At 41.6% G+C, this 26,252-nt stretch overlaps 1 protein-coding gene across 2 annotated transcripts; it reads left to right on the forward strand.

Moving 5' to 3' along the window:
* The first annotated feature begins 4 nt into the window (after window positions 1–4).
* On the forward strand, window positions 5–25,854 carry NAT9 (N-acetyltransferase 9 (putative)). Of its 2 annotated transcripts, none has more exons than XM_063459058.1 (7): window positions 5–80; window positions 7,001–7,081; window positions 11,912–12,021; window positions 17,105–17,242; window positions 25,176–25,235; window positions 25,330–25,424; window positions 25,510–25,854. In XM_063459058.1, exons 2-7 carry the CDS (start codon window positions 7,005–7,007, stop codon window positions 25,693–25,695), a joined length of 666 nt encoding a protein of 221 aa, XP_063315128.1. In that variant the 5' UTR covers window positions 5–80; window positions 7,001–7,004; the 3' UTR covers window positions 25,696–25,854. The 2 variants fall into 2 exon arrangements, with proteins under 2 accessions (XP_063315128.1, XP_063315129.1); XM_063459059.1 differs by having other exon boundaries at window positions 48–76.
* The last annotated feature ends 398 nt before the right edge of the window (window positions 25,855–26,252 follow it).

Consider the following 26,252-nt stretch of genomic DNA (forward strand, 5'->3'; position numbering starts at 1 on the left):
TTCCGGATTCGTATACAGAGCAATGGGGTAGGGGGAAGTAACAGGAAGTGCTAGGGTTATTTGGCTGATGGCGGAAGTAGGTAGGAGTTTAAACAGCATTGGTGCAAGACATTTTGTGCTTTTGTCATCATTTCAGCTGAGAGTGGGTTCCGTGTTCTGATAGAGAATGCTGAGCTTTGCATTGCAACTGCCTTGTGTATACATTGTATCTGGCGTTCAAAAGGGATTCCATCAGAGTGCTGCTGTGTGTGGTTCTAGCGATGGCTGGCCTGTGATTTATGGCAACTGTTAGTGATGGAAACTTGAGGGGTTATAGTAAGATTTGTCAAATTAATGTACATGTATGTGTTTTGCTTGCTGGCGCATAGGACGTGAAATTGCTGACTTGCAGTCATACATTTTTTTGCGGGGAGGAACCCAATTCATTATTCAAGGGAGAAAACTGAAAGAAACGACCGTGATTAGTTCATTGAAGAGGCATACTGAACACCATAACTACTACAGCATGCTATGGTTATGGTGCAAGAGTCCCCTGTGCAGTCTTAGTAATAAAGGAATATAAAAAAAAAAGAAGCTTTTTAGAAAATGTATTACAATTACCTGTGTCCAACACTTCGCTCTGCAACCCTATCTCAGAAATCACTTTTTTTTACATTGTCTAAGAAAGGGTTACTGCAAACACCATGACCACTTCAAGTGGAAGTGGAAAAGCATTGGATTGGTTGAGATCATCAAGATTAATGATCTCCGCCATGGAGGCGGGTCCAGTTGCGGCATGGGAGAAAAGGTAATATCACCTTTTTACTGAGATTGGGGGGCGGACACCAAAACAACCACTTTAGAACTAGGAATACATGTTTACATACAAAGTCAAGCCATGGTGCTGATCCCGGTCTACAGCCAGTCCCTGATGCCGAGGAGGGAGAACTTGGTCGGAGGGAAAGAAACACAATTTTTTGTTTAGTTAAAAATGTTTTGTTTGTTTTTCATCACTATCCCTTCAGCTCCTTATCTACCCCACTAGAGGTCCTCACCCCCCTAGTTAAGCTCCTAGACCCCCCCACTTCAGTCTCTTACACCTCCACACTACTGATCCTAACCCCTCACTACTGCCTCTATCCCTTATCCCCACTTTAGCTTCTAACTGCCACTACAACTCCTATGTCCCACTTAGCTTCTAACCCTCTACTACAGCCCCTGTCCCCCTTTACAGCCCGTAACAACCACTTCAGCCCCTATACCTGACTGCAGCTTCTAACCCATCACTACTGCCCCTTAACCCACAATAGACAATAGCTTTCCTCTACTGCCCCCATCCTTTGCTACTGTCCCAACCTCCTCACTACTGCCCCTATTTACTTGCCACCTGTTTATGGCCAATCCAGGTTTACAAAACCATAATAAAAAAAATTCCTGTTGTAGACAGACCTAACTGAAATGAAGAGGTAGCCCATCAAAACCACCCTTCTTTTTGAAAGGATTAATAAGAGGTATAGATATGAACAACTTTTCAGTTTCCTCCATTTAAACAGCAATGCCTAGTGCCCCCGTATAAATGACCCCTTGCTACACACAGCATATGGTCCCTGATCAAAATAGACCTGTCCATGCTGTCCAAAATGCCTGATGAATGTACGGTGCCAGTGTCCTGCAAAATAAGTGATGCACAAATAGGAAAATCAAAGTGCATTGTTGAGTGTAGCAAACATATAGTGGGGAGTAGATTTGGCTGATCAGTGCATTTGACCATATCTGGGTCACTGCAAGATTAAAACCTGTTACAAAAAAGTTACCAAATACCTATAAAACAAATCAGGCATAGGGAAGCCTTACTCTCTCCTGGAATGCTCATTAAAGGTGTTTGCAGATGTTATGTTTATCCAACATTTGAATCAGAAGATATCCAGGGACTTTGTGGCAGAAACTTTCCTTGTCGAAATCTCCCCAGCCTGCAATAAGTCATAATGAGTTGGGACAGATCCTACATACCATTGCATTTCATGCTTATGTCTACCTGGCCTGTTTGTTTCTGATTATTTCAAAGTGTACTATACATAGTTAAACAATTCAGTCAACGGATGTGACGTGATTTACTGGTTAATGGTTATTCTGGATTCCTGACCTCAGCTGTCCTGATTGCTCACTGTGTCAGCTGTCTGTGCAGACTTATCGGCTGCCTATATCAACTACTCTGATTTCTGGATCCCCTGTCCTTGGTTTGTAGCTGTTTACATTAAGCCCAGAGACTCTAAGGTCATTATAAAGTGGTAACACCAAACAACTCAAACCCCCTCTCCCCCCATTTGAAATATGCTGGGAATCGGATGAATACTTTGGAAAATGGTATGCCATCAGGGGAATAACTTTCCAAGGTCTCAAAGATGACAAAGGCCCAGAAACGGTTGTGAGACATTGCGAAGTAAAAAATATTGTGGCTTTATAAAAAATTACATGTATCAGAATTATGAAATTTCCTGTAAAAATTGAATTAGAGAGAGAGTGTGTGTGTATATATATATCTATATAACAGAAAAGGGCTACATAAATAGAAACAAAGTTATTTAACTCGTAAATGACAGAGAATTAAACAGTGATACTGCCGCATGATATAGACACTGTTTCACTGTGGGGGAAAGGTTTCATTATAATCCTACAATGCTGCCCAACTTTCTCAGATCCAGCAATGGCATGCACCACCTGAACGCAAACACTTGGTGAACCTGGATCACTCCACATTTTAGGGGACTACCCATATACATCTATACATGTGGGTCCCACAGATTCACACACCTCTTCCCCCGATCACATTGCTATTGCTAATTTTACTCAATTTATGGAACTAACTCAAATAAAATATTTCAGCTTCCCTCTCACACTGATACTGAGGAACAAAATGTTGTACATTATAAGGACAGGGAAATTACCAGGCTGACGCACTTCTACCACCAATCTCAAATCATAGAGTATACAGACTATCCTAACGATGCAGATCTCACCATGTCAGATTTATTTTGCTTCATACAATTTCAAGACATAGCTGCATCTCCAATAGTTAAACAGGTAGGCATGGCCTATCCTACACCCTTTGAAAGACACTCTCTTGGCACCGTTGTAGAAGGGGAAAACTTCCACCCTATATATCATGCTAGCAACGCACCCCACACAAATTATACTGCCATAGATAATAGCGTGGGAATTAGACATATGCCTCCCTGAAGAATCGAGCGATAGGTCTAAAATCTGGGAGTATATCGGGTAGACAAGGACAGCAGAGATCAGAGAAAAGAACTAAGGAAAATAAATGTGAAAAAGGCTAGCAAGTTAGTGGGAGAAGATTTGGAAGAATCTGGACCTCCTCCCCCAGACACAGAGAGAGGAGAACAGCCAAACGTATTGGCCAATTGCAGACAGTGGGCAGCGCTAAAATCCCTGGATGGGATAAACAATCATAACGTAACACTAAATAGCTCCCTCCTCCCCCCACGGTCCCGGTGTTTTCCAGCCAGGACTAGACGTACACTTGCCTTCACCAACCCTGCCGATTGGTCCACACACACTATCCAACCCACCTAAGGTGCCCCAATTGACATTTGATTCAACAGCCAAATAAACCCGTTACCCTCCCCCAAATCACTCCCCCATCCACGTGGTCCCATGGTCCCAATTCAATCCTCCCGCATTGGGTATGTAAAGCAACTTCCCACTGTTAGTGAAGTGTGACCTGTACGGGATCAATGACCCAACTCCCACCATCCTATTGCCCCTTATTTAAGATTTTTTACTTTTTGAAATAAACATAAGTCCTGTCAGTTTAATAGACCACATCTCACGGCAGGCTTAGAAACTTACACTAGGCATAGTCAAGGAGGGACTATCCCTGGAGGGGTGTCCAGTGCCATGTGTAAGAAGATGAGAGGCAGGTGTATAACCCTTAATCTTATTACTACCTCAATGCTACTGCCTTCCTGTAACCTGCTAAGCTGGGATCTGACTGCTGGGCTTGGCCAAAGTCTTTGGGAGTGCCCCAAAAGGTTAGGGCATACTACGGGGATTTCGGTTCTTACCTGTGGTTCCTCGGAGTGTGTCTGTCCAGCTCGGCGGGCTTGCACCCTGGTAGTCACGGGGCAGGTTCCAGCGGGATCTGAGGTAATCAGCTGTGAAGTTAGGCACCCCAAATTGTTTCCCAACAGTACTTCCGCAGGTAGGCCGGACATAATGTCTACTTACATCTGGTTGGCTCCGGTGCCCCAATTTAACTGCACTCGAGCTGTGGGTAGCTTGCGGATGGCGCCTCCTGCCACTCTTACTGCAACAGTCCTGTTGGTGCGCGCCTTTGCAGATACGGTGTGAGGCTGCACCAGAGTAAGGGTGGCCCCAGAGTCTCGTAGTGCCTCAGCCTCCTTTCCATCTACTGTGACCCATTGTCTGTGGTGCACCCGGTTGTCCCCCTCGGCTTGGGCTAGGTTCACCTCATGTAGTATGGCCCATTGCTCAGAATCAGGGCTGTGGTCTTCAAGCGGCTCATGTTGATAGTGATGAGCGGCTGCCCTAGGTGGTGGTGGTGATGGCTGCTCCCAATTGCCTCTGCTCCGCTGAGGGCAATGTATTTTGTAGTGCCCTGGCTGATTGCACTGGTGACATACCAATGGTGGTCTCCGGTTAAAGTTAGGCTGTGTCGTGGGTGGTACAGCGTTCGGTCTGGGGTTGGTCACAGGACCTGGCGTTGGAGCGCTGGACCTTACCAGAGGACGGTTTCCACTAGCCTCTCCTTTTCTTCCATCGTGATGCTCGTCTGCCAGCTTGGCCGCTTCCTCGACTGTGGCCGGCTTCCTGTCTCTGACCCAGTCCCTGCTGTCTGCAGGTGTGTGGTCAAAAACTTGTTCTAGCAAGAGGAGTTGCAGCACCTCCTCTAGCGTCGTGGCCTGGCAGCCTTGTATCCAATTTTGGGCTGGCCGATACATCCTAAAGGCCCATTCGGTGTAGGAGTCTCAGCCCCCTTTCCGTGATGCCTGAAACTTTTTCCTGTAAGTCTCTGGGGTCACGGCATACCTGGCTAGCAGAATGTCCTTTACCCTGGCGTAGTCGTGTATGGCTGTATCAGGAACTGCTCGGTACGCCTCTGCTGCTCGGCCCGTAGTGCTGCTTAAAATCGCGGACCATTGCTCTGATTCCAGACCCTCCAAAGCGCATTGACGCTCAAAATCTTGTAGGTATGCGTCAATTTCCATTTCTCCATCCGAAAAACTTTTAAAAGCAGCATAGTTGACCTTTCTCCACTGCCCTCCATTTATAGATCCAGTTAAGGAAGCGGTGTCTCCTTGGTTTAAGCTTGCCTGTTGTGCTCTGCGTTCTGCGCTCACCTGTGCCAGGACTTGCATCACCATCTCCGGTGTGGGATTTGGCCCATATAGGTTTAGCCTCCACATCACCTTCTGTTGAAACTCTGCTTCCTCCCGGCTGACATTCGCCACGCTGCTGGTTTGGTCGCGCTCCATTAGTTCTGCTATGAGGGTAGCTTTCTTTTTGTTGCTTGCCACCTGACCTCGGGCTTCCAGCAGATACTGTCCTTTTTAGACTCTCGTACTGCTGGGCCATTCACCAGTTGTCTTTATGCGTCCCATTCAATCCCGTCGCTTGCCACCAGTTGTTATGACCTGCAGTGGTTATGGTACTGCGGTCTTCTATTCCTTTCCCAATAGCTGAGCATAAGTGAGGAATAGTGTAGATGAATGCAGCTTCCAAGATGATTCTCCCCAGCAAATAGAATATTCCCCAAACATGAGCCTAGACTTCATGAAGGGTGTAACAGGAATGAAGTTTATTGATAACACACTGGCTTTTATGAGAAATCCTCCTGCAAGAGCACCTCCCACAGTAAACAAAGACAATAACCAATCAACATACAGATTTACAGTAACCCCCGCCCTCTCTCTGCCTGGGAGATATTGAGATAAGTTAAGGAATAAACCAATTATCTCCAGGCAGAGGGCACACAATTTCCCCAAAAGTTGGAACACCCCTTTCCACACAAGGTATCCCCTGATAGCCCCGATCTGGGGGACCAACATATCCAAATTTCACCCAGATCAGTTCAGGGGTTCTTAAAAAGCTTGGAAGTCACAAGTTACCGACCACACACGATGCTCCTGCCCAAAACAGTTCCACAAATTCAGCATGTGCGGTCGGTCAATTCAGAAAAAGGCAAAAAACGAATAAAAGTCCCGAATGGATCCTCCTGGCTCATAGGAGCTATTGCTCCCCTTATCCGTATGAACAAAACTACTGAATGGCGCTTTCCTGGCTGTTTGGCAACTAAAGGAAGCAGGCGTTCGGTAGTTTCAGTGGTGGTTCGTGAGGTTGAGTGTCCGATTTTAGTTCCAGACACTCGACGACCAAGTCCCGCTGCCTCCTTTCGTGCAAACAAGATGGCCGCTGTTTTCTGTTCCACGTGGCATTCGGCTATACAAACAGCGGCCGCCCAGAGAGCGCTTAATAGACGGTTCTTTTGAAGTCCAGGAGGGCGGTCGGTGTTCGGTAGTTTTAAATTACCGAACCTATAGATTTAACATGCATAAAATACTGTAGAAAAAGCCCGAACATAGGATAAAATACCGAACAAAGTCTATTTTCTTCACAATATGTATTTCCAGGCTCCAAATAGTGTTACTTAAACGCATCCAAGTAAAAACAACCAGGAACAGAATCAAACCAGGAGGTATATGATCCACAGAAAAATGTATTATAAATGCATACCCCACTATATAAAATAGCAGATAAAAGCATAAATCAAAAAAGTCTCCCAAATAGTTTCAAGGGTAGCAAAAACTGTGAAAAGTTATACAACAAAATACAAGTGTCCAATGTCAGTGTTGAAGCATGGGCAATGTTACTGAAAAACTAGGCTTTTATTCATATACTGGGTACAGTATATGCATATAATACAATACAATGTATTAAAGTCCTACATGGCTTGATGCTTTCTGATTTACCTTTATTACAGAATCATGCGAATAAATGAAGACACAGTGCTGAGAGGCCAGCGAGTGCTGCTGGTGCCTTATGAACCTCATCATGTGCCCAGGTATTTTTGAAACTCAAATAAGAAATGTAATTACACAACATTATAATTGATCAGTTGCAGCATGAAGATTGTTAAAGGAATACTTCCAACACCATATCCACTGCAACATGTTGTAGTGGTTATGGTGCCAGTAGTGCCCTGGTGCTTCCCATTGTAATTGGTCAAACTATTTTACCTGTTTTACCAAACTGCATTACCTGGGGTCTGCAATGTGCTGTTCTCCACCTCCACTAGGTCCAAGAGCTGGTATCTGTAGTGCAGTAATCTGATCATTCCTCACCAATGAGTAAAACCCTGCACTGTCGTTCTAAAATGTTTTGACTACTTAAATTGAGAAGTGCCAGGGCACTCCTGACACTATCATCACCAGAGCACACTATAGTGGTTATGGTGCCTGAAGTGTTCCTTTAAATCCAGGCAGGAGTCTATAAGCAGCGGCCGTTGAGCCTTTGTAACACATTTTTCCCATTTGGCTAACAAATAACAAGATCCCCAGGAATCTTTAGTACATATATTTCTTATTTTTTATTATTCTAGTAACATATTAGATAAGGCCAATCATATCCTAATCATAATACATTATACAAAAAAAAATATTTCAAATGAAAAGAAAAATGTTCAGTGAAACGCCCATCTTTTGTGAAATTATTAACCTCCTGAGATTGTAGAGAGTTACTTTTGAAGTTTACAGTACTGCAGAGTCTACAGTAATAACCATCAGATAGCCAATAGCACAGTAAATCAACAAAGTGGACCTGGCTCACTGGCTGTGTTATGTTATATGTACGTAATGTGCATCTATAAACGAAAGTCAACATGTTTTCATTTCATGGAATGCACCCTGTGTGTATTATCTTTTTATTATTATTTTTTTATAGATAAATTTTTATTGGTTTTCAAAATATAAATACATACATTATTCATTATCATATATTATATCAAGGTTACATATACAATGTACACTTACATATATGGACATACAGTGTGAAGATAACTACATGACTTGAATTACCTAAATGCAGTGTGGGAGGGCAGGGCCATATGAAGGAAAGGAGAATAGTATATACTTAACTCAGGTCATCTCAGGGGCTCAACTTCCCTTTATAACGTCGCTCCTGAGATCTTTAACCAGTTGTCCCAAATACAGTAGTTCTCTCGATTAATACAAAAATTAGAGGCAATTTCTATTTCCATTTTACATTGGAATTTGACACGCTCTTTAATTTGTTGCCACGATTCAAGTTTAGAAGTTTTCCAGTTTATGGCAATAGAGTTTTTAAAGGCCATTAAAATATGGATCAAAAACCATCTTTTGCTTTTCGGTAGCGATGGTAAATTAAGATGTAATATTACCATCTCTTCCGTGGGCACCTGGTTCAATCCTAGGAATTTATTGATATATTTGAAAGGTGTTTCCCACCCAGATTTAAGTAGAGGACATTCCCACCATATATGTAGCTCATCGGCTATGTCAGCGCTGCATCTCCTGCAGAAATAACTATCCTAGGGGTACATCTTCTTTAATTTTTAAGGTGCTAAATGCCACCTTTTTAGGATCTTGTAATGGGTTTCCATTATATTAAGGCAATGGATTGATGAGTATACTGTTTGTAATGCAGCATACCACTCTGGCATATCAATTTCTTTTTTTGAGATCTCTAGTCCACCTATCTTTTGCCTTGGGGATTACCTTTAATAGCTTGTATTATAACTATACATTTCAAAAGTAATTTTGTATCCTTTATTAAATTCAATAATATTGTTTAATTTGTCCACTATTTCATTAAATTTTTTTCTATATAATGAGGTCTTTAAATAACTTTTAATTCTAATATAATTAAATATCTCCTGCTGTGGAATATTATTCAATTTCTGAAAATTTTCAAAGGTTTTTAAGCTTGATTTGATTCCAGAGCGTGGAGATTTTGGTGATCCCCTGTTGGACCCATAGTGACAAATCCAAATTTTCGAACATATTCATCAAGTGTGTAAGCGGAAGAGCGGGCAAGATTTTATTATCTAGACTTACATCTCTTTTAAGTCGATTCCAAAAGTTAAAGAAATTTTGCAATATTATATTTTCTACCTCGTTCGGGCAATTTTTCTTCAAACATTTAACTGGCCAAAGATAATTTATCAAGTTGAAAAGGGATTTAATACTATCTGCCTCCATCTCATACCATCCTTGGGATTTGTAGTTGTCAAGGTTCATAAGTACTATATGCATTAAGGAGGCGGCTCTATAGTATAGATCAATTTATGCAAAGCCAATCCTTCCCTGTTTCTTATTAAGGTGTAGTAAATTAGCATTTTTCCTAAGTCTTTTATTTAGCCAGATATATTTTGAGAAGGCTGTGTGTACCATCTTTAGCCAAGGTGTGGGCACTTTTAGGGGAACCATTCTGAAAAGATATATAAATTTAGGCACCACCAGGAGATCTCCATATTCTTCCATACTTTTAAAAGGTGGTTAGTTTCTCTTAGCAGAGATAAAAAATGTACTTGCATTAGTTCATTAGGGGTTGCTATTATGTTGATACCTAAATATTTTTACATAGTTACATAGTTACATAGCTGAAAAGAGACTTGCGCCCATCAAGTTCAGCCTTCCTAATTATATTTTTTCTTCACCAATTTGAAGTAAAAATTACTATCAAGATATTTTATTTCTTGTTTGTCCATATAAAATGGCATAGCTGTTGTTTTCTCTACATTTAATTTATAGTTTGACAAAAGACTGTAGTTCTGTATTACTGTCATGACATTATTAACTGAAGAAGACGGGTTGGCCATCAAAAGGAGTGTGTCATCTGCATGTTGGCATATTTTAATTTCTGTTTCTTTTAACTTAAAGCCCTATATATTTTGATTTGTCCTTATATCCATTGCCAAAGGTTCTGTGGCAATTACATAAAGCAGCGGAGAAAGAGGGCATCCCTGACGGGTTCCATTGGTTATTTCAAACCAGTCTGAGAGAAGAATACATCGCTGAAATAGCTGATAGAATTTCCCCCGAAAATCCGAAAGCCTTTAGTGTGTATCTAATAAAGTTCCAATTGACCCTATCAAAGGCTTTTTCTCCATCTAAAGCCAAACCTAGAAAAGGAATTTTAAACGTGTGAATTCTTTGATATATACGGTATTTAAATTTTTCTAATATGATTGATAGAAGATCTGACAGGGATAAATATTACTATTTGGTCAGGAGTAATACGTTTTGTGATAACTTTTTTAATTCTACTAGCTAATATAGTTGCATATATTTTGTAATCAATATTGAGTAATGCTATTGCACAATAATTTACTAATTGCGTTGAGGTTTTATCTTGTTTAGGGACCGGAAACAAATTTGCCTTCAGCATTTCTTTTGGCATAGATCCTTTCATCATTAAAAAAGTTATACATTTTCGCTAATTGATCTTTATATAATCTATAAAATAAGTCGATATATCCATCAGGTCCGGGAGCTTTATTTCTTTAAGATTATTAATAATAGCACTTACTTCTTCTGATGTTATAGGTTCATTAAGTTGTGTTAAAGGGACACTATAGTCACCAGAACAACTACAGCTTATTGTATTTGTTCTGGTGAGTAGAATCATTCCCTTCAGGATTTTTGCTGTAAACACTGTCTTTTAAAAGAAAATGCAGTGTTTACATTACAGCCTAGTGATAACTTCACTGGCCACTCCTCAGATGTATGTTAGAGATTCTTTCTGCGTCTTGGCTGCGTAAATAGCATCCGAACATTCAGTGTCTCCACCCTCACATGCAGACACTGAACTTTCCTCATAGAGATTTATTGATTCAATTCATCTCTATGAGGAGATGCTGATTGGCCAGGGCTGTGTTTGAATTGTGCTGGCTCTGCCCCTCATCTGCCTCTTTGTCAGTTCAGCCAATCCTATGGGGAAGCATTGTGATTGGATCAGGCTACCACTTCTGCTGATGTCAGCAGGCAGTGGGCAGGTCTAAAGGAAACAGGCACAAAGCCAGCAGCTCCAGACTTGAATACAAGTACGATTTACTATATTTAGGGAGGCTTGAGGGGACCAGGGTGGCTAGATGGTGGTTTTAACCCTATAGGGTCGGGAACACATGTTTGTGTTCCTGACCCTATAGTGCTCCTTTAATTGTTGTTGATTTAAAGAGGGAAACAATTTATTTTGAAAATAGGCTTCCAGTTGAATGTGAGAGGTATGATCTGCTGAGCCGATTTCTTTTGGTGCTAGAAGAATCTGTTGTCCTATAATTATTTTATTTATATAATTTTCTGCGCGTCTAGCTTTAATTTTGTTGGTTAGTAGTTTATCTGCCTTATTGCCTCTATAGTAAAAATTCGATTTTAGAATGTCTACATTTTTATTGGCTCTAGTTATTAATTGTTTGTTAATTTTAGATTCAACTTCTGTTATTTTATCTGTAATCTCTTTTTGAAGGTGTAGATTTATTTTCATTCCTATATTGAGCTAATTTAACATATAGTTGTGAGAGGCTCCTGTGTGTATTATCTGTGCAGCTTTCTCTACACTCTGTCTCTCCAGAGTTTGCTGAACTACAACTACAACTCCTATGATTCTCTGGCTATCTATTTCATTCAAGGAATCATGGGAGTTGTAGTTCAGCAACATCTGGAGGGCCAGAGTTTTTAGACCACGCATTAAAGGATTAAAGTTCTGTCTTCCGTTGATAGCTTGTTAAGTCTAGGAAGATACCAAAAATCTAATAACTTCCTTTAACATTTTAAGCTACCGTATGCAGGTTTTGTCAGGAGAGGAAACGTTCTGTTTTTTTTTTTTTGTTTTGTTTTTTAACATGTTCTATCTGTAGATACCATGAATGGATGAAATCAGAGGAACTGCAGAAATTGACGGCCTCGGAGCCTCTCACTATAGAGCAAGAATATAACATGCAGCGTAGCTGGAGAGAGGATTCAGACAGTGAGTAAAATATCTTCTGTACCTCTTTTTTTTTTCTCATATGTTTCTCTTTTTTTTCAGCTTCATTTCATTTTTTTTTTTAAATCAAATTTGATTGAATTTTCAAGGATCACAAAGGAGGAAGCAGATATGGGCATTGATCCATTTCTTTATAAATACGTCACTGAGCTCTTTTTTTTTTACTTATGACTGGCCGTGCTCTACGGTTTGCAAAGGTTTCTTGATACTTTTCTCTGACACTTGCTGCTATGAGTATTACAACTCAGGAATTCTAGACCTACGTTATTTTCCTGTTTTTAGTCATGCTTGCATGTGCACAGGTGCGTGTAGAAAGGGAGTTAGGGCAGCATCTGTAGGCACTACCCTTGGAGTTGCCGAAACATAGGTCTGCTCCCATGTTGCATTGCCGGCTTTTAAAGGAAACATTAAACAGCACAACTACTATATGTAGTGGTTTCAGTGCATCAGTACAGTTTCTTTACTCTGACAATGTAAAAACACACCTCTAGTGATTATCAAACTAACAGCCACTAGAGGCACCTTGCCCTTAAGAACTTTTTGTAATTGTTATGCACAGCATGATGATGCCAAAGTGTAAGGCCCACAGAACTACATTTCCCTCACACATAGGGAAAGGGACACCCAATAGGCATCTCTGATCATGGGTCTGGTCAAAGCACCGCAACCCTTCCTTAGAGCAGCCAGGCCCCTGTCAGATCGGCAGTGCTGGGAGGAATTGAGTTCAGGTCAAAGAGCCTAGACCAGTTTCCTATAAGCCGAAACTAGCAACCAGATCTGGGGGCTAAAGGGGGCTAAAATTTTAAATTATGACTTGTTGGAATGTCTGTGTCAGAATGTGTGTGTATATTTTTGTGTGCATGTGCATCTGTAAGAATGTTTGTGTGTATCTGTGTCAGAATGTGTGTGTGTGTATATTTTGTGTGCATGTGCATCTGTCAGAATGTGTATGTATCTGTGTTAGAATGTGTGTTATTGCATATGTGTATCTGTGTCAGAATGTGCGTGTGTATATTTGTGTATCTGTATCAGAATGTGTGTCAATGTGAATCTGTGTAAGAAGGTGTGTGACAGTGTATCTATGTGTTTCAGTTTGTATGTGTATCTGTATCAGTATGTGTTTGTGCGTCAGTGTATGCAGGGACGTTTTAGCCGCGAGGCAAACAAGGCATTTGCCTTGGGCGGCATTTTCCAGGGGGCGGCAAAAAAAGCGCCCCCAAATGCCCAGGGCAAATGCCTTGTTAGCCTTGCAGCTAACTGACACGCTGGGCTGGCGGGCGGCACTGGCGGGCGGCTGGCGAGGGACCACTTCCTCTGAGCTGTCTGCTCAGCTCCCTCGCGCACCGCAGAGTGAGGCTGGGAGCCGGAATATGACGTCATATTCCGGCTCCCAGCCTCACTCTGCGGCGCTCGAGGGAGCTGAGCAGACAGCTCAGAGGAAGTGCTCCCTTGCCAGCCGCCCGCCCACCCAGCAACCAGCCCAGCAGCCCAAACGGCAGCCCCACTAGACCCCAGGGAGAAAGAGAACCCCCCCCCCCAGCATTCCCAAAGGTAAGGAGGCTGGGGGGGGTAAATAAAAAAATAAAAAAGTGTTAATGTGAGTGTATATGTCTGTCTGTTAGTGAGTTTGAGTGTGTCTGTTAGTGAGTGTGAGTGTGTCTGTTAGTGAGTGTGAGTGTGTCTGTTAGTGTGTGTGTGTGTCAGTCTGTTAGTGTGTCTGTGTGTGTATGTCTGTTAGTGTGTGTGTGTCCGTCTGTTAGTGTGTGTGTGTCCGTCTGTTAGTGTGTGTCCCCGTGTCCGTCTGTTAGTGTGTGTATGTCTGTTAGTGAGTGTGAGTGTGTCTGTTAGTGTGTGTGTGTGAGTGTGTCTGTTAGTGTGTGTGTGTGTGTGTGTCTGTCTGTTAGTGAGTGTGAGTGTGTCTGTGTGTATGTCTGTCTGTTAGTGAGTGTGTCAGTCTGTTAGTGTATGAGTGTCTGTTAGTGTGTGTGTGTCTGTTAGTGTGTGAGTTTCTGTTAGTGAGTGTGTGTGTTTCTGTCAGTGAATGTGTGTGTGTATTTAGAAGGCGGGGCGGTGGGAAGGGTTGGGCGGGGAGGGAGGGGGGCGCCTGAGTTTTGCCCTGCCTAGGGCAGCACAAAACCAGGATACACCACTGAGTGTATGTGTACATAAATCCCAGCATTCAAACCCCCAACATTTTTCTGAGATACAGCCTTTTAGTCAAATGCCTAAACTAGTTACAAACAAATCACTGCGTTCAAACATCAATACTACACACAAATTCTCTAGATTCATGGAAAAAAAATTCTGGATAAAGTGAATACCCATGTTATGATCTTGAGCAGGTCAGGTAAGAGACTTTGGCCAGAGTTAATATTTGAGGCTTTATTGGGGAGTTCGGACATAATAGAAAACAACAGAATATCTTAAAAATGAAAAAATAGGAAGAAGAAAAATAGGAGAAACAAAGGTTTAGGCAATATGCCCTATATAAATTATAAACCGGATGTAGAAAGAGAATAAGAGAACCTATAGATAAAAGTATAATTTAAATATAGAGGGTTAAGTATAAAAGAATAGAACGGAAGATTTCAGGGAAATAGGAAAAGCAGAACTTAGTGAATCAGGCTGTTTATGGGAGCACTGATAATAACGGAAAATAACACCTTGTAATAGGAGTTAGCAGCAGTGTCCAGATAGGTGTTATGCAGGTTGGTGTAAATCGGGATTGCAGGATAGTAGCGTAGATTAGGCTAGTTTGGAGCAGGTTGGTATAAAGCTGGTTGACAGGAAAAAGCAGGATAAAAGCGTAGATTAGGCTAGTTTGGAGCAAGTTGGTATAAAGCTGGTTAACAGGATAAAGCAGGATAGAAGTGTAGGTTAGGCTGGTTTGGAGCAGGTTGGTATAAAGCTGGTTAGCAGGATAAAGCAGGATAGAAGTGTAGGTTAGGCTGGTTTGGAGCAGGTTGGTATAAAGCTGGTTAGCAGGATAAAGCAGGATAGAAGTGTAGGTTAGGCTGGTTTGGAGCAGGTTGGTATAAAGCTGGTTAGCAGGATAAAGCAGGATAGAAGTGTAGGTTAGGCTGGTTTGGAGCAGGTTGGTATAAAGCTGGTTAGCAGGATAAAGCAGGATAGAAGTGTAGGTTAGGCTGGTTTGGAGCAGGTTGGTATAAAGCTGGTTAGCAGGATAAAGCAGGATAGAAGTGTAGGTTAGGCTGGTTTGGAGCAGGTTGGTATAAAGCTGGTTAGCAGGATAAAGCAGGATAGAAGTGTAGGTTAGGCTGGTTTGGAGCAAGTTGGTATAAAGCTGGTTAGCAGGATAAAGCAGGATAGAAGTGTAGGTTAGGCTGGTTTGGAGCAAGTTGGTATAAAGCTGGTTAGCAGGATAAAGCAGGATAGAAGTGTAGGTTAGGCTGGTTTGGAGCAGGTTGGTATAAAGCTGGTTAGCAGGATAAAGCAGGATAGAAGTGTAGGTTAGGCTGGTTTGGAGCAGGTTGGTATAAAGCTGGTTAGCAGGATAAAGCAGGATAGAAGTGTAGGTTAGGCTGGTTTGGAGCAGGTTGGTATAAAGCTGGTTAGCAGGATAAAGCAGGATAGAAGTGTAGGTTAGGCTGGTTTGGAGCAGGTTGGTATAAAGCTGGTTAGCAGGATAAAGCAGGATAGAAGTGTAGGTTAGGCTGGTTTGGAGCAGGTTGGTATAAAGCTGGTTAGCAGGATAAAGCAGGATAGAAGTGTAGGTTAGGCTGGTTTGGAGCAGGTTGGTATAAAGCTGGTTAGCAGGATAAAGCAGGATAGAAGTGTAGGTTAGGCTGGTTTGGAGCAGGTTGGTATAAAGCTGGTTAGCAGGATAAAGCAGGATAGAAGTGTAGGTTAGGCTGGTTTGGAGCAGGTTGGTATAAAGCTGGTTAACAGGATAAAGCAGGATAGAAGTGTAGGTTAGGCTGGTTTGGAGCAGGTTGGTATAAAGCTGGTTAGCAGGATAAAGCAGGATAGAAGTGTAGGTTAGGCTGGTTTGGAGCAAGTTGGTATAAAGCTGGTTAGCAGGATAAAGCAGGATAGAAGTGTAGGTTAGGCTGGTTTGGAGCAGGTTGGTATAAAGCTGGTTAACAGGATAAAGCAGGATAGAAGTGTAGGTTAGGCTGGTTTGGAGCAGGTTGGTATAAAGCTGGTTAGCAGGATAAAGCAGGATAGAAGTGTAGGTTAGGCTGGTTTGGAGCAGGTTGGTATAAAGCTGGTTAGCAGGATAAAGCAGGATAGAAGTGTAGGTTAGGCTGGTTTGGAGCAGGTTGGTATAAAGCTGGTTAGCAGGATAAAGCAGGATAGAAGTGTAGGTTAGGCTGGTTTGGAGCAGGTTGGTATAAAGCTGGTTGGCAGGATAAAGCAGGATAGAAGTGTAGGTTAGGCTGGTTTGGAGCAGGTTGGTATAAAGCTGGTTGGCAGAATAGAGGCGTAGGTTCTTAGGTAGGATTACAGGAGCCAGGAACAGAAGTCTTACAGGATAAGCCTCAACTTCATTGTAAAGGCAATGTGGTGAGTTGGGTGTAGCATTCTTCTTAATAAGTCCAGGCAGGTGAGGATGATGAAGGTAAGACATAATCTGTGCAGGAACTTGGTTTTTAAGAAACAGAATAAACTAAACAAACTTAGTTGTCAGGATAGGTCAGAGAGGAAGGTAGCACTCCTATGAGTTAGTGACAGGGTCTTTCTCCCTGGACCCAGCAATAATGGACAAATAAAAAATGAAGATACTTTAAAAAAAAAAAAAAGTAATGTTTGATTATTTTGGGACTATTGTCGTTTCTCGCTTTTTACTGTGAAGTGATCAGTGATTCACAAAGTTCCGTCTCATTAAGTGCTTGCAGTTTAGCTGTGTTCTTATTGCCATGGGTACAGAAGAATATTCATTCATTTTGCTGTCTCCTGCTGATGTGCTGGCAGTTTGAGAAACTGCTTTTTAGCTAACGCCACTGGCTAGCATTATATCGGACAATACTTACAACAAAAATAGTAGCTGTGCTCGTAACCTCCATGTTTATTTTTACCACCTATTTGTGCATCTTCTTTGCAGAATGTACCTTCATTATATTGGATGCCCTAAAGTGGGAACAGGGTTGCCCTGAGGAGCAATGCATGGTGGGAGATGTTAATCTGTTTCTCACCGAATCTGAAAATCCAGGATTAGCAGAAATCGAAATTATGATAGCAGGTATTTGTGCCATATTTTTCTTTCCTCCTTTATATTCCCTTCGTTATTATTCTTTTAGCATACCCACATATTTGTTCATGGTTTCTTCCCCAAACCTACTATCAAACCCCACACCTAACCTTATTGACCACCAGGGCCGGCCTTAGGCCTTTAGGCGCCCTGTGCGAAACATCTTTTCAGCGCCCCCCTCTCTCTGTCATCCATGTATAGTGTGTGTATAGAAGGTTAGTGATTGTATAGAGGATTTATTAAATTAATAATGATTTAAAAATAAATATCAATTACACACACATACACACAAAGAGTTACAGGCAGACAGTCACACACACAGAGTTACAGGCAGAGAATTACAAACACACAGGTACCGATGGAAAGTCACGTACATACAGCCACACATACAGTATCACACACACACCGTTACATGCAGACAGCCACACACACACACACAGGCAGAATGCCACACACATGCACACAGGCAGCCAGCCCCACACACACAGGCAGACAGCCACACACACCCACTTAGGCAGACAGCAAAACTCACACACACACACACACATAGGCAGACAAACACAGACACAGCCACACACACACAGGCAGACAGACGCACATAGGCACACAGCCACACACACAGGCAGACAGTCACAAACACACACACACACGCACAGGGGCAGACAGTCACACACACAGGCAGACAGTCACTCACACACAGGCAGACAGTCACACACACACACACACACACAGACAGTCACACACACACAGGCAGACAGTCACACACACACACACAGGCAGATAGTCACACACACACAGGCAGACAGTCACACACACACACACACACACAGGCAGTCACACACAGGCAGATAGTCACACACACAGGCAGACAGTCACACACACACACACAGGCAGTCACACACAGGCAGATAGTCACACACACACACACACAGGCAGACAGTCACACACAGAGGCAGACAGTCACACATAGTTACCTCTGTTCATTATGGAGGTGGAGGTAGTGCAGCTCCGGATACTGGTTGTTGGGGAAGCAGGGACTCCTTCCTGCTTCCCATGCAGCAATTACCCAGCACTTCTTGCCCCACCCCTGCCGCACACTAAGCCCCGCCCCGCCGCAATGTTTTGTTGTTTTTTTTTTTTATCCTGGGTGGAGACTAATGAAATCCGCCACCCGGGTAGCTGGCAATGTGTGAGCTGTGTCGGCCGCAGGGTGCCCCCTGCTCCATGGCGCCCTGTGCGGCCGCACAGCTCGCACAGCCCTAAGGCCGGCCCTGTTGACCACCACATCTCCCACACATCTACTTCATACTCTCATATTACAGTGTTCGTGTCCATTTCATCCCCATTTCTGTGTCTTTAATGTCTGTTGACTATGGTGAATTAAGTCGAATTTGGAAAACAACAGATGATTGTAATCTCTTACTTTTATGTTTGGCCCACTACATCCTATACCTGAAGGTAGGGTATTTCATTCCCGCTCCATTTATGGTCTATTTCCATGCGAAATGCGTGTCAGGGCTCGGTAGTTTTAGAGTTGAGAAGAGTAGATTTTATTAAGATAGAGAAGTGGGTTTTGTTACCTTTTCCTCGATCTGTAGTCCTTTTCTTCAACAGTGTAACATATTCCTCCTCACCTTGCCGTATTTGCGCTCAGCGGACGTGCGTCTGCATAACTGACTCCTGCAACATGTTGATGGATCCACATGCTGTGGATCCACGCTAAAATTATAGCCCCACGTCCACGACGACGTCACGTGAGAGACGTGCGCGCATGTGCTGGGGTCAAAGGCCAATCAAAATATGTAAGGGCTTATTTAAACGCAATTTTACTTTTTTTTGCCCTGTCGTGGTTTCCCTTGGCTGTCCGAGAGTGTGTTCCTGAGCGTTTATTTCTGGTTATTGACTTTGGCTTTGTTTGACTTCCCTGTATTCTGGTATCCCTGACTTTTGGCATTCCCTTATCGTTGCATCCCATTCTGTGTCCCTGATCTCGGTAAGTATCATGAATATACTTAGGAACGCTAAGTCCGGCCAATCTAAGGCCCGGTCAGATGCTACCTTTTAGTCCTAGGTGTGATACAATTCTACGTGCTGGATCAATCAGTAATCCTGACAAATAGCCCTTAGTGATTGCTTCTAGTCTCGTTTCTTTTTTTTTTTTCTTTTTCTTTTTTTATATTCTTTATTTTATTGTTCATGTGTTTACAAATAGGTTCAATGACGCCACAACAGCGTAAACTTTGACATTGCAATATGAACAGTGGCATGGAAGACGGTTACCATTTTTGTATTATGAAAAAGTTTTAAACAATTAAACATATTACAGGTTAGGTCTGAGCGATATGCAATTAGGTTCGTTGGACATATTTAGCATCCTGTGTTTGAACTCAAGACATTTTCTTAGCATTTTACATTTGGACCGTTGTATATATTTAAACATAGTGCGTGTAATCTCGGTTAAACCCGTTGCTTTTGTTAAGTGGGGCTTCCGCCCTGTTTGGGGCAGCGCAGGGTGTGCAGTGAGCAAAACTTTATAGGAAACATACATGTAAACATATATACAGGCCCTGCCATGGAGCACAAGTGTAGATAAGACGGACATTGAAACAAGAGAAATTAAGATAAAAATAAATTAATGCAGAGTGCCGCCAGGCAATACAATGGTGCCCGTTATAGCGTTAGATAGTGGGTCGGCACTATTGAGGAGTATGCATGGGTGTCTGGCAGATAACCTGTGACATTTATTAGGTGGGTAGCATACAGGTGAGGTTAGTTACTCTTGAGTGGCTATGGTGGAGAGGGGTGATTGTTCCCCGTTGTGTGTGATGTGGTTAGTGGTGAGTTGACCCTCGCTGCTTGCAGTGTATGCCCTGTACGTGTACGGGGATGTGTGTGGCTATGTGTTGTCCAGCAGCCTTGGTGTATCACCTATTGTGTGAGTGCCTCCACAGTGGAGGTGCAAAGAAATACCGTTACCAGAACATATTTACAACCATTCAGGCAATGTTAAGAGTGGGTGGTTTGGCCCTGCCGGCCCATTAGGGGCCCTCAGGTGTGGGCCGTTTTCTGTGCATCTTGGGTGAACCCTCTTGGGACAAATGTCTTGGATGTGGCAGGGTTCCACTCGTGGGGCTTAGAGGTTTTGCGGGGTTGCGGTATAGAGTCTTGTAGAAGGCCCAAGATTGTTAGGTGCATTCTTGCCTAAGCAAAAAGAAGAAAATGTACTAGTAATCCAGAGAGGAGAAAGAGAAATGCCAGCAAGAATGTCTCATTCTCAGCTCCCTAACTGGAGCTTGTACAATATTGGCAACCCACAAGCATATGTAAATAATCAATAATAAAATATAACTTTTAAAAAAAACTAAAAAATCTGAAAATATATAAATAAATATGAAAGAAAAATGAATTAAGGTTGTAATCAACGACCTATCTAATTGATATCAAAAGGCTAAATAGCCCTAGTCTAATAGCAACATGAGTGGGTATGGTGGAGGAGTGAAATTAAAATAAATAAATAATAATATAAAAAATCTTACATAAAGTGGTATCTATAATCCCATAACGAAAATCCTCAAAAAAACAAATCTTTAAACCACCCCGGAGGTAGAGAAATGAAAAAAAACCCTCACTGTTGCAAAAAAGTCCCAGCAGCTGAAGGACCTCAACGGCTATCTATTGAAGCTCGTAAGAAGAAACTAGGTTGGTACTAAGCTTGGAGAGAAAGGTCAGTATGATCCGCTATCTAAACTCCAAGTGCTCTTTCTTGCTAAATGAAACTCCTAATTGCTGAGCGTCCCAGCGGCTAGAATATCAAGCGGCTACAAGCTAAAACTCGTAAGTGTAAGCTAAGCTAGAAATTAATATAAATGAGACCTTAAGGGACCAGACAACAGGAAGGAAAACCTCTACCCTGTCACCGTCTCTTAGGTGAAAAATGGTCACCTAGACTGGGTAAAGAGGGGGTAACCCTCGGGTACTCTATGGGTTAACTCCACAATGCTCTCAGTCCTCCTGATCGCCGAATAAGCCACGCAACGGAGCATTTAGACACGCCCCGTTTGCGTCATTAGCGGATGATCGGTGATTGGTGGACTTACCGATGCCGGTAAAATAAGCAGGGTATATAACAGACGGCCGGGCAGGCTGCACTAGCGTGGAACACGCTGAAACGCGCGTCGGGTTTTAGCCATCACCTTACTCACGATTTGAGCACCTTGCACGGATGATCTTACACTAATTTAACCTTTTGGACCCTCTCTATTTCTTAGGAGCATAGGGTTTAGCACAGAGAGTGATCGGTTGCTGGGAGTTTGCAAGTGGGGGGAGAGGTTTATATCTTATGGTTGTTTTATATATACCTATCAGCCTATACAATTACCTCTCTCCTTTATTTCTCCCCTTCTCTCTTACTGCCTTTTATATACCCTAAGCCTAAGCACCAGTTAGTTAATCTCCTTTCTGGTTTAGAAAGGTAGCATTTTCTCTAGTAGGCTATTATTTTAGCCACTGCCTATTTTGTGCTTGGTCTCTCCACTGTTTCTCTAGCTTTGAGCTAAGATTAGAACACCCTCGAAGGTGTTTTCTTAGGAGCATAGGGTTTAGCACAGAGAGTGATCGGTTACTGGGAGTTGGCAAGTGGGGGGAGAGGCATATATGTCTCATGGTTGTTTTGTATACGTTACCTATTTGCCTTTATAATTACCTCTCTCCTTTATTTCTCCCCTCCTCTCTCACTGCTTTAATATACCCTTAGCCCAAGCACCAGTTAATATATCTCCTTTCTTGTTTTGAAAGGGAGCATTTTTCTTTAGTAGGCTACTATTCTAGCCACTTTTTGTATTGTGCTTGGTCTCTCCACTGTTCTCTCTGGCTCTCACTATTGAGATTCGTTACCATTAGTTTTTACTTTTTAGTTTTTGTGTGTTTTTTCTATTATAGATAGAGTCTGGATTAATATACCCTTGTGGGTGTTTTCCAGGAGTAACCCCAGCATCATTTAGTATTTTCCCTTCTGGTTAGAAGGAATATATATACATAGTATATAGTATTTCCTATTTCTGATGGTGGGCAATTCTCTATTTATTTAGATTTGTATTTTATGTATACATTTTACTATATTTCTCAATAAAGTTATTTATTATTTTCCTTATAAACATTTACGGAATTGGACTGGGTACTCTTCCTTATGGTTGTCCCTTAGTTAGACAACCTAAGGATGTTTCTTCTTTAATTTTGTAAGCTAGAAATTAAACTGGAGAGATACAATCAGAGAACATCCTGTCGGTCCCTTGTCTTAAATTCCATTTCTAGCTAAAGAATAATCGTCCCGACGCGCGTTTCGCCGAAACTCGGCTCGTCCAGGGGAACCGGGTCAAAGAAAGTTAGTAGTTTAAATATCCCACCCTCTGTTTCGATTGATTGGTATTTTCATCAACCGTTACAGGTCCTGCAGGTCTGCTATTAGATATGTGGTTTCTCCGTGAAGCACCTTAGTTTGTGGGGTGGGCACCATTGGTACCTGATACTATGTGCGCGGAGTAAGGAGGTGAAGGGCCGAAGTGTTGCGTGCCAGGCCATTGTTCCTCTGGATAAGTCCGCATAAAATGAGAGGGACATGTCCTCGAAGGCGTACGGTGCGTTACCTCTGATGGCGGTCATGATTGCCTCCTTGTCCTGTCGCTTTTGGAATTTTACTATTAGGTCTCTGGGTGCTGCTTTTGGGGCCGTCGTTGGTTTAGGTATTCTAAATACGCCATCCAGGCTCACTCGCTTGGCCTGCTTCGGAGGGAGTATTTTGCTTACGAGGCACCTTATGATTTGAGGCGGTTCAGTGTCCGGGGCCGACTCTGCTATGTCTCTGATCTTAATATTTTGGGCGCGGCGTGAGTCTTCCATTGCCGCCACTTTTTGTTCCACCATCAGGTGCTGTTGATGCAGTGAATTTATCTCCTTCTGAAGCTCGGTCATTTGCCGTGTGTGGTTGCGGGAGTCTTGCTCTACAGTTCCAATGCGGTCTGTCAGGCCCTTAATGTCTTTTCTCATATCTGCCACATCGGCCTGGATGTTCTGGCTGAGTTCTGCTAGCAGCTCCCGCATTTCGGCCTTCGTGTTCTTTTTTTTTTTTATTTTTTTTTATTTTGCGTAATGCATCCCTCTCATATCTTATCTATTATCAGTGATTTAATTGTGCTACCCAGACCTTTTGTCCTTTTTTTTGCCCGCCTTCCCTGTTGTAAATATGGTAATTCATTAATTCCGGTATTTAACATTTTATAGTATTTTAGGATATTTGTATAACTGCCAAATTAATAAAGATAATAAATTACTTGGTCATGATTTTCCAAACTGATCAGTTGGTTATATCCAGCTCATTACTATTTTAATATTCCTCTATACTTTGTAACCTTGGCGGTTTCCTAGACCATTTTCCAAGGCATCTGGGCATTTGTAGAAATTCAAAACAGTTATTGCACTGTTGCAGTTCATTGTATCTGCTGTCAGTTAATAACCAGCATTTTACTGTACAACTAATCCATTCTCAGGGATATTATTTCAATTCAGGAGAAACTTAGGATAGCATTTTCCTTGTAGACCCTAGTTAATTAAAACATTTTATAAAGGCACACTGAGAATAAAAGCGATTTATTAATTGTTGACAACTTTTGTATGATTTGAGATTTTAATTGTGATTTAAATAAAAGTTAAATAGAATTTGGTGATACCTACACTTATTTGGTTTATTTGGGAGATTAGCCTTGTATATAATATATAAACATTTAAATGTAAATCTACTGGAGTTATATAAAAATAAAAAATAACTACACTTTTGAATTTTTTTAATGAAATGTAAACTATAAAATCCAAGCAACATTATGGAAATTAGTGATGCGATAATTAGAAATATATTTTTCAGTTCAAGTGGGGTAAAATTAGAACACGTATGCAATGGAACATTGAACGTTCCCTATAGAGATGCATTGATTCATTTTGCTGCGCATGCACTAGAGCCTCCCAATTCTTTCCTGTGGGAAAGATTGGATTGGCTAAGATCATCAAGATTGATGATCTCAGCCATGGAGGCAGAGCCAGCCACAGCGAGAGCAGTGCAGCAATGGAGAAAATTTAAGTAAAATACCTTTTAACTCCTTAAATAGGTAGTCCAGTACTATTAAGTACGGAATACATGTTTGTGTTGCTAACACTGTTGTGTTCCTTTAATAATAGTGGCAGTGTATAAACCAGGTGCAGTAATCCGTCAAAATCTTAAAAGGACACTATAGTCACCTGAACAACTTTAGCTTAATGAAGCAGTTTTGGTGTATAGAACATGCCCCTGCAGCCTCACTGCTCAATCCTCTGCCATTTAGGAGTTAAATCCCTTTGTTTATGAACCTTAGTCACACCTCCCTGCATGTGACTTGCACAGCCTTCCATAAACACTTCCTGTAAAGAGAGCCCTATTTAGGCTTTATTTATTGCAAGTTCTGTTTAATTAAGGTTTTCTTAACCCCTGCTATGTTAATAGCTTGCTAGACCCTGCAAGAGCCTCATGTATGTGATTAAAGTTCAATTTAGAGATTGAGATACAATTATTTAAGGTAAATTACATCTGTTTGAAAGTGAAACCAGTTTTTTTTCATGCAGGCTCTGTCAATCATAGCCAGGGGAGGTGTGGCTAGGGCTGCATAAACAGAAACTAAGTGATTTAACTCCTAAATGACAGTGAAATTGCAGGGGAATGATCTATACACTAAAACTGCTTTATTTAGCTAAAGTAATTTAGGTGACTATAGTGTTCTTTTAATACTGCTTTTTTGGCATTATTTATAAATTTTTTACAAATATTTTGTAGTGTTTCATATTATCAAATGTATCTGCATATTGTAGAATAACAAGTCTATAATCTAACCATTTACATTTATAGAGCCTGTATTTCGTGGCAGAGGACTTGGTGAAGAATCTGTTTGCCTAATGTTATTTTATGGTGAGTTGAATTCTGAATTCTTGGAATGAATTCTGAAGTATTTGCCATGTAAGGGACCTACATTTAATGTAACCTCTATCTCTCTCTTGTGAAGGTTTTACAGCACTGGGAATCTCCACGTTTGAAGCCAAAATTGGACTAGAGAATGTCACAAGTATTCGGTTGTTCCACAAACTGCATTTCCAAGATGTAGGTGAATCTATATCGCCATACCTACATGTCTAATGTCTAACGTAAGCATCAGTCAGTGTGATATTTTTTTTTCTGTACGTAGGTTTCTCTGAGCCAAGTATTCCAAGAGATGACACTAAGGTGGGAAGTGACAGAACCAGAAAGACAGTGGTTGGTTACCTCAAGTCCTGTGACGATGACAACTTACAAAGAAATCCAAAGAAACGTTACTAATTCAAAACTTGGTCAATCAAGAAGCGACGTCTCTTCAGATGTCAAATCTGTATAGCAGTTACCATTACCACATGGAGTAAGAACATTAGTGGGAATGGAGATGCAATAGACGGGAGCTGCTGATCTCTTAAATCATAGGAGGAGCATAAATATGCCCCATATTGGAGGAATATCTGCTACAGTATTTTTAATTAAAAGTATAATTAGTGATGCATTTTTTTTTTATAGTAATCTAGTTTGGGGAAAAAATACTTATATTCATCGTTTTCAACTTTTCGCATATTTCTGTTCCTGCTGGTCCAAAAATTAAAAAAAAATTAAAAAAAACAATATATAACACATTTTATAATTGTGCCACAAAAAGAGTGACCAGGATCTTGTGTCTGCAAGTTGTTCCCACACATTAATTATATCCTTAATTATAAAAAATTAGACCATTTAAAAAAAAATCTCTGTAGAAATTGATAAAACAATCTATTTAGGAAGAGAAGTCCATATTTTGATTGTTCTTACTGTAGCTAACCCTTTATTTAGGTATATAAAGGTAAACCCCATGAATGTTTAGCAGAAGTTGAAGAGAAGTCTCTTTCTCTTTTCAGAAAGGAAGCAATC

This window comes from Pelobates fuscus, chromosome 6 (assembly GCF_036172605.1).
Source record: "Pelobates fuscus isolate aPelFus1 chromosome 6, aPelFus1.pri, whole genome shotgun sequence".
Classification (NCBI taxonomy): domain Eukaryota; kingdom Metazoa; phylum Chordata; class Amphibia; order Anura; family Pelobatidae; genus Pelobates; species Pelobates fuscus.

Excerpts from the sequence above, each read along its gene's own strand:
- NAT9 (XM_063459058.1), top strand. The coding sequence starts at position 7,005 with ATGCGAATAAATGAAGACACAGTGCTGAGAGGCCAGCGAGTGCTGCTG. Across the intron at positions 17,243-25,175 it reads AATCGAAATTATGATAGCAG|AGCCTGTATTTCGTGGCAGA; the intron begins GTATTTGTGCCA and ends TTACATTTATAG. Across the intron at positions 25,236-25,329 it reads TTGCCTAATGTTATTTTATG|GTTTTACAGCACTGGGAATC; the intron begins GTGAGTTGAATT and ends TCTCTTGTGAAG.